The sequence below is a fragment of the Erpetoichthys calabaricus genome, chromosome 3 (genome assembly GCF_900747795.2).
Source record: "Erpetoichthys calabaricus chromosome 3, fErpCal1.3, whole genome shotgun sequence".
NCBI lineage: Eukaryota > Metazoa > Chordata > Cladistia > Polypteriformes > Polypteridae > Erpetoichthys > Erpetoichthys calabaricus.
The window spans coordinates 115,275,755-115,293,176 of NC_041396.2; the positions used below are offsets into that span (position 1 = coordinate 115,275,755).

The 17,422-nt window shown below is 38.8% G+C and overlaps 1 protein-coding gene across 1 annotated transcript in view; it reads right to left on the reverse strand.

The window, feature by feature from the left end:
• The window catches only part of pgbd5 (piggyBac transposable element derived 5), a 213,296-nt gene that overhangs the window by 23,088 nt on the left and 172,786 nt on the right, over positions 1-17,422 (reverse strand). The window contains exon 5 of the mRNA XM_028797295.2: positions 13,234-13,431. Within this exon, the coding sequence (XP_028653128.1) occupies positions 13,234-13,431 (198 nt within the window). The remainder of the gene's footprint in view (positions 1-13,233; positions 13,432-17,422) is intronic.

A 17,422-nucleotide genomic window follows, 5' to 3' on the forward strand; every position in this document is an offset into this window, starting at 1 on the left:
TTTTAGGTTTCCTGGGTTGCTATCCTGAGAGAAAATGAGGATAATTATAATTGTTATCCATCCATCCATTTTCCAACCCGCTGAATCCGAACACAGGGTCATGGGGGTCTGCTGGAGCCAATCCCAGCCAACACAGGGCACAAGGCAGGAACCAATCCCGGGCAGGGTGCCAACCCACCGCAGGACACACACAAACACACCTACACACAGCACCCACTAGGGCCAATTTAGAATCGCCAATCCACCTAACCTGCATGTCTTTGGACTGTGAGAGGAAACCGGAGCACCCGGAGGAAACCCACGCAGACACGGGGAGAACATGCAAACTCCACACAGGGAGGACCCGGGAAGCGAACCCGGGTCCCCAGGTCTCCCAACTGCGAGGCAGCAGCGCTACCCACTGCGCCACCGTGCCGCCTTATAATTGTTATCCATATTCAAATCCTCCCAATTCAATTTAGGGTCACAACAACATCAGATGCAAGACTAGAACCAAACCTGGATGGGAGGCTAGTATTTTTGAATTATATGCTTATAGTTTGGCTCTAGAATCAACAATAAAAATGTATTTCTGGCTGCTTGGATTTCAAGGGTTATTGCCAGGGTCTGATTAAAGCCAACACAGTGACCTCTCAGCCCTTCTATTACCTAACTGACAAGACGTTACCACTCAATAAAAATTGAAGTTGAAATAAGAGATTAAAATTGACCTTGTTTATGTGGAAAATTAGTAAAAGAAACTATAAATAAAGAGTTTATGGGCCTGGTTACACAAATCAGCTGATGACTTAAATGCTAGCAGACACAAGCCAACTGAGCTTACACTCAACAGAAAGTAAAACTCTTGCGTGACAACGCTGGCTCAATGAGTCCGGTGGGGAAAGGAGTAAAGGAGAAACACAAGTGCTTGTTTGTTTTTTAACATAATCTATAAGCCAACTCTTATCTGAAATAATGCCATTAGCACACAAAACCACAAGGTGCTTTAAAAGTATAACATTACAAAACACTTCAATATTCAACTGTTAAACAATACAATATCTGAAAACAAACAAATGGTATACAAGTAGAATACAAGGAAATATACATCCACCAGATACCTGGATGACATTGGAAGTATGATTTTACACAGCAAATGTCAAAAAAGAGGCTCTACAAAAAGAGGTGAGCAATTATATTTAAATACAAAACTGAGTACATAACACTAGTAATAGACAAAGAAGCACAAGGAGTTATAAACATAAAGCACTGATATCAAACAATATTACAAAATGGTAGTACAGTAATCCCTCCTCCATCGCGGGGGTTGCGTTCCAGAACCACCCGCGAAATAAGAAAATCCGCGAAGTAGAAACCATATGTTTATATGGTTATTTTTATATTGTCATGCTTGGGTCACAGATTTGCGCAGAAACACAGGAGGTTGTAGAGAGACAGGAACGTTATTCAAACACTGCAAACAAACATTTGTCTCTTTTTCAAAAGTTTAAACTGTGCTCCATGACAAGACAGAGATGACAGTTCTGTCTCACAATTAAAAGAATGCAAACATATCTTCCTCTTCAAAGGAAACAGAGAGGAAAGCAAACAAATCAATAGGGCTGTTTGTTTTTAAGTATGCGAAGCACCGCTGGTACAAAGCTGTTGAAGGCGGCAGCTCACACCTCCTCCGTCAGGAGCAGAGAGAGAGAGAGAGAGAGAGAGAGAGCCAGAAAAAAACAAACTGAAAAATCAATACGTGCCCTTTGAGCTTTTAAGTATGCGAAGCACCGTGCAGCATGGCGCTTCAGGAAGCAGCTGCACACAGAAGGTAGCAACGTGAAGATAATCTTTCAGCATTTTTAGACGAGCGTCCGTATCGTCTAGGTGTGCGAACAGCCCCCCTGCTCACACCCCCTACGTCAGGATCAGCGCAGGAGAGAGAAGAAAAGTAAGTTGGGTAGCTTCTCAGCCATCTGCCAATAGCGTCCCTTGTATGAAATCAACTGGGCAAACCAACTGAGGAAGCATGTACCAGAAATTAAAAGACCCATTGTCCTCAGAAATCCTCGAACCAGCAAAAAATCCGCGATATATATTTAAATATGCTTACATATAAAATCCGCGATAGAGTGAAGCCGCAAAAGGCGAAGCGCGATATAGCAAGGGATCACTGTAATGTAATAGAAGAGGCTAAACCTAGAAAGTCTGGACAGAACTTTCAAGGCTAGCAAACCAAGTTTATATCATACAGCGAAGTAACTGACAGTAGCATCATATTGAATACAAGGAATATTGAATAAACTACAAGATTTGTGACTAAATAAATACTGCCTAATTTGGGTTTTTTAAAGTATTTTAGGTCTTGACAGTAAATAACTGCCTGTAAGTGTAACAGATTTTCCAAAGATTATCTTGGATATCACATTTAGCTCACTTTCTGACTCTTATTTTTTAGGATTGTATTTATAGGAAGTAGCAATGCACAAAAGTGTGTTTCCTTTGTAGATACATTTACAGTGAAAATGAGGAATAACTGGATGAGAGAGTGAAAATGGAGATCTAAAACAACCTAATCTGGAACCACTGGTTTAGCTGGGGGGTTGCAGAGTAGTGATGGGAAGTTCGGATCATTTTACCGACTCAGACCTTTGAGTCTCGTTCAGCAAAATGAACGAATCCTTTTTCGAGTCATTTCGTTCATTTCGTTCATTTTAGCAAAATATAATTAAAATGTTTTTGTTTTTTTTTTTTTGGTTTTTTTGTTTTTGTTCTTTATTTCGCCTTATACAATTTCTTGATTTTTTGAAACCTAATTTTGGCCTTGGTATTCTTTTACAGGGTCCCATTGTACTCTTTGAAGGGGCTGAATGCTAAAGGTAACATGAAACTGAAGGACCTTCTGGAGTTCCCTGTCCATTGTTGATATTTTGAGAAACATGCCACTGATCGTGTGATAAGAATGAAGCTCTTTGTCATTCTAAGCATCATACAAATACTCCAAAATTCTCAGGCAATTGGACATGGAACATGGTGTTTCAGTAGTGTGGGTGGGATACACATGGTGCTCTTTCTGGGGGAAATCCTTCAGTCCACTACAGATCTGTTCACAACATGGTTAAAGGTCAGACTCATAGACTTTTCCGAATGTGACCCTATTAGGCATGTTTAACACCAACATCACCCCTGATTGGGGATCTTGGCAATTTTCTAAGATTGTTTGTTCAAAGGATGCAGATGTTTTATGTTACCGGTTACCTCCCTAACACATCTACTGCTTACACAAATGTTGATCACACTACAAAGAAGACAAAACTATAATGCTAAAAGAAACAGAAAATATTAATTCATTGTTTACCTGGGTCTTTACTCTATGATTCGCTCACCTCGCCTCTTATCTAACAAGTTTTCGGGTTTGAGTCGTTCGTTCATCACGTGACAGCCCAATTAGCTAACCAAAGCAGTCTGAGCCGGAAAAAGAATTGATTAGTTCATCTCTCGAGTCTTCGGGTTCGAGTCGTTCGTTCATCACGTGACAGCCCCATAAGCTTAACCTAGTATGCAGTCTGAGCCGGAAACAGAATTGATTAGTTCATCTCTTGAGTCTTCGGGTTTGAGTCGTTCGTTCATCACATGACAGCCCCATAAGCTTAACCTATGCAGTCTGGGCCGGAAAGAGAATTGATTAGTTCATTCCTCGAGTCTTTCGAGTCGTTCGTTCTTTTGTCATGTGACCACTTACCGGCTCTGTACCTCAGTCAAATACTAACGTAAAATTCCATTTGTTGTATGTTGGATTGTAAACGACTTTAACTCTCCACTTTTTATTTCATTTTGGGTTACAACTTGAAGTTTAAGTTATCATAACCTTAATATTTTAAACTAACCTTATTCATTCAAATTCAAAATGTTATTTGCTTTTACTTTGTCATTATGTCCTTTTTGACCAATCTTTTTATACAAATATTAGATCAATATGTTAAGTCTGCATAGGAAAAACAATTATTATACCAGGAAACTCAAAATTGGAGTAAAAATGAACACTGCTATAGAATAGTGTACGATTATTAACTATAAGTACTTTGTAATTGTAGGCTTGGATTATTTTATTATATAGCCTAGTGTTTGTTTACTTTACTGATAGACAAAGACAATAAAAGGACAAATTAATCAATAATTTATTTGTAACAGGATTATTTATTTATAAAATAACACACCACAGATCCTCAAGAAACAGTAACAAAATCATAGTGACAGAAATTGACAGACCTTTTTATTTATAAGAAAATGCGTTTTAGATATTTTTGATAATTTCATGATAATTTCTAAATATGATCCAACATACAACAAATGGAATTTTACGTTAGTATTTGACTGAGGTACTGAGCCGGTAAGTGGTCACGTGACAAAAGAACGAACGATTCGAAAGACTCGAGGAATGAACTAATCAATTCTCTTTCCGGCTCAGACTGCATAGGTTAAGCTTATGGGGCTGTCACGTGATGAACGAACGACTCAAACCCGAAGACTCGAGAGATGAACTAATCAATTCTGTTTCCGGCTCAGACTGAGTTGGTTAAGCTTATGAAGTTGCGCAAATGAGCATGCGCGACTGAACGAATCACTCCCACGAGACGACTCGTTCTTCCCGAGTCACATTAAAGATTCGTTCAAAATGAATGAATCGTTCAAGAACGACCCATCACTATTGCAGAGGGAGAGGTCTGTCCTGGGTGGCACTTCTTAAGGGGCAGCTCTTTTTAATAAACTTTAGTACTAGACTTTTATTGTTAATCAATTATTTGAATCACAATACTACATTACTACAATAATATAACTAGGTTTATGAGTTTACTCGACGTGCTTATTATAAAATCCAGTTTTCCATTCAAATATTGTTAAATGCAGTTTGACTGCTCAGTTGGCAGCTTTTGGCAGACACAAGAACATCAAGATTGGGCTTGATGTCATGCGTGGTAGCTAATCGCAATGTTGCATGCAGATGCTCATCTGTAAGTCTTGAACGTAACGCTGATTTGTTAATCTTCATTGATGAGAAGAACTGTTTGCATATGTATGTACTGCCAAACACGGCCATGATTCTGAAATCTTTCACATGACACAAACTTGTGGAACTCTGGAACACCAATATCCATATACTTCTGTTTAAGCACAGTATTGCACTGTAAGTCCACAATCTCCATCTGTAAATTTTCAAAAACACAAGCAACGTCCACTGCAAAGAGTGCAAACTGAGGTTCAAGAGCCCACAACTCCTCAAAACATCAATCAAACTCTTCAAGTAATTGAGAAATGATATCTGAGTAAGTGTTCTGGTTTGACACGTACCAACGACTGCATAACTGAGAAATGAGCCAAATTGCCAGACTGCAGCTGTTTGGCCCACAAAGACAGCTTACATCTGAATGATTTGACACTGTCATTCATCATTGTAATCACCTGCTTTGGACCCTGGAGCCTCAAATTGAGTGCGTTGAGGTGTTCAGTGACATCTGTAAGAAACTCTAAATCTGATAGAAAAGACAGATCAGAAAGTTGGCAAACACTCGAAAAACCGGGATGTAGTAAAGTGAGGTCCATGGCCGTTTGGCATTTTGAATAAATAATTGCCGCATTCACGTCTTCGTGTAGGGGGTTGCGATGTTGTGGCAAGAGCGGTTCCTGTGCACGATGTGGGCACAGACCGCCCTGCACTTAGTGCACAGTTCCACAACCCTAACTGATGCCCGGGAGCTGCTGATTGCCACAATTGTGCCATGTCCCCATTTTAAAAGGGGAAGCGTGAGTGCGAGAGAGGGGGAATCACGTAAATAAAATGAGGTGAGAACGGAGGTTAAAGGAAGAGAGAAGAAGGCAGAAGGAGCTGGTGCAAATGAGCTAAGACAGCAGGCTCAGGAGCAAGATGGCATGCAGCTAGGAAGGACAGCACCATTAAGCAGAGGGAGTGTCTGATTCATGGGTCTTCAAGGAGTGATCACTCTGGATGAGCAACCCTGGGAACCAGAGTGATACATGCTAAAAGGAACGACTCGTCATTGAGCGAGGAGAGCGTAGAGAGCTCCAACATGAGTGCCATAGCCATTGGGGACCCAAGCCTAGGTCTGGAGAGGGAGCCTTACCGTAGGCATGGTACGGCAGGGGCCCGGACCTGTGGAAGGTTAGCTGCCATTGTCAGTAGGGTGACTCCTCTGATGAAAGGCCCATGTGGGATAAGCTGGGGAGCTGCCAGTTAAAAGAAGACACTGGGCTTGTTAGTAAGGAAAGTTTCCTGCCTGAATTTTAATCTTGTTTTTAATGGATTTATTTATTATGATTTTAACCTCCCCCTCACCTTTATTTTAATTGGATTATTTAATTTTTGGAATATCTTGAAGCACTGCCCTTATAAAACACTTGGTTTGTTTGTGTGTTTTTTTTTTAATAAAAGCATCGATCACTTTTATACCATCCTTTTGCTCCAAGATTGGTTTGTCTTCATCTACCAAGCTCATCTCGGTTACAGTACTGACGGCGTCAAGTTCAAGAGGCTTCTATAATGGAAGAGGGAGCCAGGAGCTGACCCACACTGTCACATGGGACTACCTAAGAAGCTGGTAAAAATGCAGCTGATATCAGCATTTGCACTTTGGTTGCATCTCCAAGCTCCTTAACACTTTTGCCCATCCCTCTCTGACTAGGAGGCAACTCATATGCCCAAAATCCACCAGTGCTGTGAGGCTCACTGGTGACCACACATCCATGGCAGATGGACTCTAGCATCCTGAAGACGCATCTGAAGTACTCTAAGTGCTGTGTATGCCACATAGCAATTACAGAGCTTCTTTTATACTAGTTTCTCCTGGTAGACCTGTCCTCCTTAGACAGGTCTCGACCACCTACGGAGCTTGTCCCTGTTAGGTTCAGACTCAAGTGCACTACGGTATTATTTCCATGGCACACCTGGGCAGCTCTGATGGCACAGCACTGTGCTGTGGCACACTGCTTGAAAAACACTAGTGTAGATGACTGCGGCTACATTCAGGCGACTTGCATTTTTCAGAAAGATGTTTTAGGTCTTGTAGCTTTGCTGACCACAACGCTTCGACACTTTGAAACAGCAAACAGGGAAAGCAAAAGAAGGCATTACTTACACCACATCCAGCTAGCGAACTCCATTTGTCATAACATTTACAATACAATACAATTTTATTTTTGTATAGCCCACTCATAGTCCGAGTGGTAAGCTCATCCTCAATCCTCTGCTGATGCATTCTTAAGTCAGGTCAGTCCAGTCCAAGCTCCTTTATCTTCTTTTTTCTTCAAGTGAATGATTTAGGAAGGGGTATTTCATTAAAGAGATAACTAATTTTCTTTGATTTCTGAAGTTCCACTTGAAGTTGCCATTTCCGTAAAGTTGCTCTTGCTCATCTATAGTTATGTTAATGGTGTGTGTGAACTGTGTACCATCGACGTGAACTTGAAATAGTGTGTTTATAATTGTCCAATCACATTAGATTAAAAAAACCTAAAACAATACTAATTCGCTGCCAGTAAATGTGGCAGTGTCTGGGGCGCAGAGAGCTATGTCACCAGAAAAATCTGAAAGCAACCATTTAAAGGGTAGCCTCAGGTCACCTGCTTGCCAAAAGATCAAAGACTTACATGCACTCTCATTTGGCCAGTACCCTACACTCAGGAAATATAGGTATTCACACAGAAATTAAACAAATACAGGTCGTAACTAATTTTTATTGAATGTTGATATGCTAAGACACCAGGTATGTTGGGCAAATAAACACATTTATTTCATGATTATTTCACATTTCCTGATTATTTTAAGTAGAGTTTTTAAAATATTTGGGGGGGTGCCCCAGTGCCACACATTACAAACTGCCACTGCTCTGCATGAAGTGTGAAAGTCTCAATCAGTCTAGTTTATCAGTGGTTAATTTCCTATAACAAGGGCACAGAATGTGGAATTATTTTTGTTATTGGTTTATTCTTAATATATTCATGATGAAAAACCAGAAGCACTGCATTTCCTGATACACTTGTATCTGTGTGGCTGATGCCAACTAACATGATGGTCAAAGCCACCTAAATGTTTAGTTGTGTGCATTATTTCCCTAAACTGCAGACACTTGGGCAAAGATGATTTATTAGTAATGACCTACTTATCTTCATTAGCTTTATTTGCACATATGATATGAGTTTTATATTACATAGGAAGAGAAGGTGTATCCAAAAAAGTAAATACTAATTTCTGCACACAGTACAATATAACATATGCCCTGTCTCTCCATGTTCAGGCAGAATCAAAGCTCAAACCAGCAGATTTAAAAGTTTTGATCCCAAGGTTGTATGTGATATAAAGTGTATAGCAGGGGTCATCAAATACATTTGACTTGGGGCTAAATTCTCACAAAGCAAATGATCTTTGGGCCAGGCCAGGCCAGGCACCGTTCCTCCATCCCTACCCCAGCATAAACACCTTATTAACTTTAAAAGACATACTCCATCATTCACTCCTGGAGTCTCTCATGTAATCATCCACTCATTGTCACCACACACACGTATTAAACCAGTTCAAACCTGTCCAATTTACATCTACACAAGATACTGTATGGAGTCATCAACCATATTGTATATTGCACTGAGTTTACTCTTGTACTATTATCATTCCAAATGAATAAATTCAGTCATTCAGGACATAACATTTAAAATTCACATTATAAGTTAGCTTTCAAAATGAGTTCGCTAATAAAATATCTCTGTTAAAATGTCTATAAATGAAACCAACAATCATCATTTCAGTGACAAATGGACCAAAAAGTATGTGTTTATAATGTCATAATTTCAAAATGCTCCACAAACCTGTCTATTCTGCAATGAAACAGTAGATATCATAAAAGAGTACAATGTGATGTACCATTATGTTCACAAGTGTGGCACTTTCAATTAATCTGATCCAGCAGAGTCTTAGGCCAGGCTCGAGAAAGTCAAGGCCTTGAAAGCAAGCTACAGTCACAGTAGGGAAATACTCACCCATTCATTAACTTATCATGAACAAGCAAGCTAAAGGGATACTGGCTAAGGATAATAAGGACTACAGTAATGAAGAGGTATTAACATAGTGCATTACAGATATGCTATTGCCTAGTGATAAATTGGTGGATAATGTTATTGAATCTGTGGAAAAGGTACCTCTGTCAGTAATACCTGTTGTACATCATGTTCATGTCTTGCTGGAGAACATCCAAAGTGAGATGATAGAGGGTACCAGTGAGAATGATTGTATATCCTTAGTCACTGATGAGCTGGCGGACATACTTATACTTTTATGTTGGATTTTGAAGAAGCAGAATTCAGAGAGGAGCAGTATGCACATGGTGGTAAGGAGGCTGGGGCACCTGAGGGTGCCTGAGTACCTGTTGCTTTTCCTGTAACTGCTGCCTTCCAGCTGCTTGTGCAATTTGCTTTTGAAGGGGAAACCTCCCTCTCCATCCATCCCTCCTAGGTGCTGACTTCATAATTGAAGTTGCTAACATGAAGGGGTTATTTAATTATTTTGTTGCAAATTGTAAGACATAGGCCCCGAAATTGAAGTGGTATGTGTGGAGTGAATTGTTTAATTTTATTATGAATTCTCTCTCACACATCGGTGCCTAGTTAACATGAATTGAGCACCTGCCCCTTTCAAACTTTTTGCATGTACCTGATTTTATGGATACTGTATCTGATGTTTACAGACTCTACACAATTTTAATATAACTAAAAAATGTATGGGGGGTGGGGGTGGCTTGGCTTAGGGCAGGCACTAGGGAGAAAATCTGTAGGATTGCAGTGATATTTCATTCAAACGAAGCCATTACAACTACCCAAGTGAAACCTGACTTTTACTACATATAAAGTAAACACTGTGGTACAATGAATAACACATTATTATAAAATCAGTCAGATTTGTTATTTAAACAATTGATATTTCATCATGTTATTCATAACTTCTGCTCAAACAAAACACAGTAATTGTCTCTTTAAATTCCTCTAACAAATCATCTTCATTAAAAGATTCAGTGTATTGGAACAACTCAGGATGTGGTGAAGGATGTACTGACACAAACAACAATTAATGGTTCTTTACTATTATTTACTTATTTGGCTGACACCATTATCCAAAGCCGCTTGCAGCATCTGATATACAGTTGGTTACATTTTTGTTTTTTCCAAATGCAGGCAGGTGGTCACAAAATATCAGTAGCGCCTTTTGATGGTGTGGGTCAGCTCCACGCTACTGCTTCCTTCCAGGAGCTTCTTGAACCTGTCACCATTGATAATGTAACCAAGGAATGAGCCTGGTAAATGAGGACACAAGCACATAGCAAGTGGTAGGTGCAAAAGTGACAAAATAGTGAAACGTTCAGAAATTTAATTAATAACCCATAAAACAAAGTGCTGCTGAGGTTTGAAATAATTCCAAAAATAATCTGTTAAAATGAGTCTAAAATCCTAGGGCAGGAACTAAGATCAAAAACCCCAGTGCTCAAGTGCTTTTATTTAAATTCCAAAAACAAATCAGTGTTCAAATTAAATAGCGCAGTGCATTAAAGTCCATAAATAAATAATCCATAAAACTGTGTCATCTGTGGCTGTTAAAACTCAAATAAATACCTATAAAAGCGAGGTTAAAATACTGCAGAAAGCTGTCCTTTAAATTACAGTCCCTGGTGCAGCCCTCTAAAATTGATGTCTCCTCTGCTTACCTCTCACGTGGCCTTGCAGCAGAGGAGATGCCCAACTGACAGACACAGCCATCCTTTTCCAGGTTCGGGTCCCTACTGCTCCATGGTTGCCAGTAGGGTGCCCTATCTCAACCTCCTCTACCAAGGCTCTGGTCCCTGTGGCCATCCGTCTCCTCTGTCTCCTTTCTCTCTTTTCGCTCTTTCGTTTACTCTTTCCCCTTTCTGTCCCACATAGGCTTCTCATACACATTGCTGCACAATTGCGGCATCATTGAGACACCTAACTAATCCGCCTGCCTCTGCATATGCATGTGGCACCGTCAGCCAGGTACCCCAATTAGATGCAGCGTAAATGCACTCACACACACCCACACCCAATTGGTGCCTGCCCCTTCTTGGAGCCTGATAATTTATTTAAAATTAGCCACCTATTGTTATGCAGTGGACTCCTTATACCACATGTTTGCCTTGCCCCTTAATGGCCCTTGAAAGGGCAGTTGATTAGCTCTTTTCTGATGTGGTCATAGACCGACTCCCACTGATGGCTTTGGGAGATGCCCGATAAAGCACATAACCTTTTAAGGGGAATTGCTGTCTTCTCATCCTTTTGCAGTCCAACATACCACACACAGCTCTTTTTACATTGTGCTCTCATCCAGAATCTCACCTGCATATTTCCTCATAAGTCAGTGTTATAAGGGTATTTATAAATATTAATACAAAAGAAATTCACTATACACATAACATTCACAAATTTTATAAAATTAGGCTAAACTTAATGACTAAACCAAACAAAACGCTCAAAACAAAAATAAAATCACCAGTAAGCACTGATACACAAACATTAAAAAACTACCAGAAAAGATTATTACAAAACTAAGAAACCTGTTTTTATTCTTTTCTGCATTGCACAAATATTGAACAGAGGCAGTGTAAATTTGTTGGATTGAATTCATGTGGAACAAGTGTTAAAAAATCTATTTGTCCAAAACCGAGGAGCATGGTACAATTCAGCAGATTGATCTATGCCCCCTAGTGCCTGCTGTGGTGCAAGGTCTTGCTTGGGGCCAGAGAAAACTAGGATGCAGACTGGATATGGCCTGTGAACCACTAATTAAACTAACTTAGGTGAATGCTATTCTTTAACACCAAATTTGTCAAATATTATACTTTTTGTCTTATATATTGCACATTATAGTTGAGGGATGTAATTTTTACAGTTTTCTATAATCTGTGTTTCTGGTTACATTGGATGGTTGCCATAGAGATTTTTGTTTTACTTTTAATAAGAGAATAAATGTTAGAAGGTAGTGGCACAGGTTGGGGAGTGGTCCTTCAAAAAGAACATCAGATAATGGAATAATGTCTTACTCTCTAACAAGGACAACCGAACTACTGTATGTAGGAAGTGACAGTTAAGTCAAACAACAAACCGGAGTTTCAATGTACTAGTTGAACACAATGAAACATAAACTTGAATGGCCTGTTTACTGAAACTAAAGTAAATTGGACTCAAAAAATTCATACCAATTGAAATCAATTAATTTTTATTATGAGTACCAACTCAGCCAGCTAATACTTATTTACAACTTTAATACAATAAAAGAAAGTTACTACACCTAAAAACATAAATATACATATAAAGTCCATCTATAATTCTTCCACAAACACCATCTTAAATTCTGCATTAATCAAAACTGAATCAAAGATAGACAAAACAACTTTCAATCATGTAAGACTCTTTCAATTTATTTCAAGCAGAGACTGATTTCTTGCCTTCATTGCCTTGAATAATTACTGTCTGTTGTCAATGCACCCTTTCAAATCTGCAGTGTTTCTTTTAAATCTCCATAATCTAAAAGAATATAACTTATTATGGGACTGTACTGCTCTATTCATAGATGGGTGGAATAATGATGAGGAAGTGGACTACTACTACTGCATCACCTTTACTCACTCTAGCTATTATTTTTGGAATAGAAAGGCATGGTTTCCTGTGAAACAGATGTGTGCCTTCAAATTGTTTAAAATTGGTGCTTCTGCTCAGTTACTAAGACATATCCCCACAAAATTTTTGGCATAGCCCAGCTAAGGAACCTCTGCCTAAGCGTTTAATGATGCACTGTACAGCTGTTGACTTTCATTGGTAAGGATTAAAATTTTAAAGTCTTTGTTGCATGGGGTTCCCACCTGTACCAGTATACTGTACATCAGTTTTACATTTTAATTTCAAAGTCTCTCAAACTGCACAGAAAGCATGAAAGACAAAGGCTGAGTATAAACATTCAAATATCTCCCAGGAACATAATATAGATCAACGCAATTTCCAGCTTCTAAATATTCACAAACCACCAGATAATTCAGTTTAATCTTCTCTAATCCCCCCTGTGCTTTCAAACTAAGAAAATCCCTACCTAATCTAATTCTCCATTATTTTCATTTATTATTGGAATGCTCTTTAGCTATCAATTCAGTTTACAATAAACATAAATAATAATACAGCTAAATGTCTTACCTTGTTTTTTTGGAGAATAGGCATTGGTGAGAAAACGAAAATAACCTTTGTTATACCAACAAATTAGGGACATGCTCCCTTTCATTTTAGTCTTGTATTGCCCTCTCACTTGTGGCACATCAGGGTTGGTTAACATTGATGGAGGGAGGCCTGTGCAGTCACTTTTTCTAGTACTGAGCAATCCACAGCAGTATATTTCTGCAAAAGAGACAAATTAATATTGTTGGCAAAATTAGTAAAAATGCCCCCAGGTAATATTCAGATAAAAAGTTATAAATGTGAAGAATGAAAGACAATTATAACAAATATATAAATACAGGTTTGTGCCAGCCCTCTGCCCCAAAGGAGAGACACTACAAATACAAAACAATTTCCCAGTAGCTGCAGTGTTGTACAATATGCTGCTACTAAAGCGCAGAGACCCCCATACACCTCAGAAATGCAGATCAGAGTAAGCCCCAGAATAAGCCAACTAAATGGTGGTAATGATTTTTTTTTTAACTACTCTAAATTTCCCCCAAAAAATCTAAAAATCAAGCAAAGGTCATACACAGAAAACCAAGAGGAACACAGGATAAATGCCAAAAACTCGTTATTACTAAGAAGTAACTAATAAGAATCAGCTAAAACACTTGATGGGCGGCACGGTGGCACAGTGGGTAGCGCTGCTGCCTCGCAGTTAGGAGACCCGGGTTCGCTTCCCGGGTCCTCCCTGCGTGGAGTACTCCAATGAATTATTCAGTAGAAGTGTGTTAAGAAACGCTACTGGGGCTCCTTCACAGCAATATGTCTGCATAATGCCTCACTGGGAATGGACAGCCAAGTCAGACGTTTTCTTTCTTTTTAACTTTCTCGTGTTTGTTCAGACCAAAGTGTGTGTGTTTATTTATTTATTTAAAGAGCTTCTATAAAAAGCCAAATTTCCCCTTGCGGACAAATAAAGTATAGAGTGAACCAGAAGCTATAGGCTGACATAATGAAGGACTACAGGTGGAGCTCCCACCAATTCCTGATTGATTCACTAACTGAGGAGAAATTCTTGACCAAGCTAAAGATAAACGGTTTTCATCAATGGATCAATTTCATGGCCCTGAGGTTGTGAAAAATGCTGGCACAATGAAAATTTAATTTAATAGTTGAACTAAGAGAAAACCATGGCGATGTTTGACATTTAATGGTCAGAATGGGAAATTTAAGAGCCTGTCTTTTGAAGTTGCACATTAGTGCTCATAGTGGCATGTCTGATTGTACAACAGAGGAATTGTGGTTTGAGTTCTTTTTTTTGATTATCATATTTAAGTTTCTTATATAAAAATATGCAGAGAAATTAATATTCTTTACCATAAAATCATTGCCATTAAAAGTATTGTCCCACATTGTCCTAACAAATTCACAAAACTCAGTTTTATACTTCTACTATGTTCTTATTAATTGATACACACATTTACTTTATATTATTTTACTGCCTGGAAGCACAATATCTTTTTATTTTGTCTGAATTTGTAATTGCCATATTGTGTATTCTGTATTTTAAACTGATTACATTACCAATGTCCCTTAAGAAATAAAACTGTCACCATTTCTATCTCTCCTCCATCCATCCATCCATCCTCTTCCACTTATCCGAGGTCGGGTCGCGGGGGCAGCAGCTTGAGCAGAGATGCCCAGACTTCCCTCTCCCTAGTCACTTCTTCTAGCTCTTCCGGGAGAATCCCGAGGTGTTCCCAGGCCAGCTGGGAGACATAGTCCCTCCAGCGTGTCCTGGGTCTTCCCCGGGGCCTCCTCCCGGTTAGACGTGGCTGGAACACCTCACCAGGGAGGTGTCCAGGAGGCATCCTAATCAGATGCCCGAGCCACCTCATCTGACTCCTGTCGATGCGGAGGAGCAGTGGCTCTACTCTGAGCCCTTCCCGGATGACTGAGCTTCTCACCCTATCTTTAAGGGAAAGCCCAGACACCCTGCGGAGGAAACTCATTTCAGCCGCTTGTATTCTCGATCTCGTTCTTTCGGTCACTTCTTTTTTGTTCTATCTGTCCTGCATTGTTCTTTATTAGTGCACATTTCTCACTTGCTCCTGCACACTTCTTAGCAGAGAGTTTAAAATTATAAATTCAGTTCATAAGGACGTGATAGTGCTCTGACGATTGGCCATGATTCTCCAAGGGGAATTTGTGCTGATGATCATCCAGTTTATAAGCATTTTTATTTTTTATCTGTATATGCTAGTTGGTCTTGACAGACAGTAGTGATGATACACAATAGTAGTGCTTAGTAATGAACTGAATTTAATTGAACTGCATGTTGCAAAAACTTGCTACAGTTCTGAACCATGGGGCATGGTAGCAAGACCAAAGCCATAATATAATATGACAAGACATTCTCAAGACTGCTTATTCTAATTTCTGCTCACACGGCTGGAGATTATAGTAGTAGTAGTTGTTGTAGTAGTAATAGTTTTGTGTATGTAGTGCAAAACTCTAAAAGCAACATTACATGCAAAACAAGAATCAACCCTAGAAAGGGCACCAATTCATCATTGGGACAAAAACCCACATAGAAACAGACAGGATGTGCAAACTCCACACAGACAGTGAAAGGGTGTGGGAACAGAACACTGGATCCATTAAGTATTAATGGTAACTGCTGTAACTCCCTGCCAACAAAAATTCATATTCTGTAAATGACATAAAATAAAATGCATATACTGTATTTATCTATTTAGAAAACTAATTCAGGATCAAGATGGACGTCATTTCACACAAAAACAACATCTAAGCTGTTATGTATATAAGACAACAAATTCCTCCTTCATAAAAAACATACAGGAAACACTGTTATAGTCTAAAGCAACTCAACTAGAATTTTTCAGTATTAATTAAAAAAAAATGTATTGTAAAGCTCACACAGCTAGTCACCCCTAAAAGAGAGTGTCTACTGTCAAGTGTGGTGATAGCAGGATCATGTTAAAGGGCTGCTTCTCTTCAGCAGGATCAGGAACTCTGTTTAGTGCAGTGGAAAAATATCAAAACATTATAGTACAGAACCTGCTACTATTTTTCCAGAAAATTAAAGGTAAAGAATCATGTCACTTTTCAAGATAACAATAATCCAAAACACATAGATAAGTCAATTAACTGCGTGATAAATTAGAAAATCTGTGGACTCACCTACGAGATTTGTGCATAAGACAGATCTTTGTAATTTCAGTGAGCTCCTTCTTTTTTGCATGAAAGATTGGGATAAAAATGCAAAAACCAGTTGAACAAGCTAAATTGATAGAGATCTATCTCAACAGATTGAGTTGCCTCAAAAGATGCCCTTACTAAGATGAAATATAAAAAGATGAGAACACAGGACATCTCAGTGTACTTTGTCTTACATATCCTTGCATTACTACTATGAACAGAACACGGTACAGTATACTTTTCTGGATTTTGAGTGGTAGACTGCAGGGGATTTAAATGACATGTAATCATTCCATTTATTTTATTAACCTGCTTGATCTAAGACAACACAAAAGGAAACTGAAGCAATAATGGATGCAGACACAAACCAAAAATGCCTAAAATAATACATTTCTTGACTATACTTTTAAAATGGGACATTATCATCTTTTTCCTCACACATTTTAAAAGTTTTTCTGTTTACAATGTGAGATTTCCTTCTAGTGACACTTTCTTTGGCTTTAGCCAGGTGCTTTTAGTATTTACTGTCTGCAGGAGCAATGAGAACTTAACAGTATCACCTTGAGAAATTGACAAGACAGCCAGCTTTTCAAACTATGGAGTTTGTGAAACATGTTGATGGAAAACCAGTTGAACTCACTCAGGCTCCTCTCACAAGTGCAATGTGTCATGGATAGACACCCAAGGTATTACACTGTCCGCACATCATTTAACAACATAAGAATTTATTCACATCATCATTTTTCTCATGATCTTTCCTCTAAATACAGTATGAGAGATTGCCTCCAAATTGCAATCAACAACCATAGGTAATAATGAATATAACCCACGTAGCACCCAGAATATTGAATATGAGTTTACTTTATTCAAAATATTGTAGTTATTTTTAATGAATGTAATTTTAGTGTCATTTCTGATATCATGTCTGTGGTGCAGAGACTAAAATGAATACCAATCAAAAATATTGGTCTGACATTTCTTTTCCAGCATATAGTGAATTTAG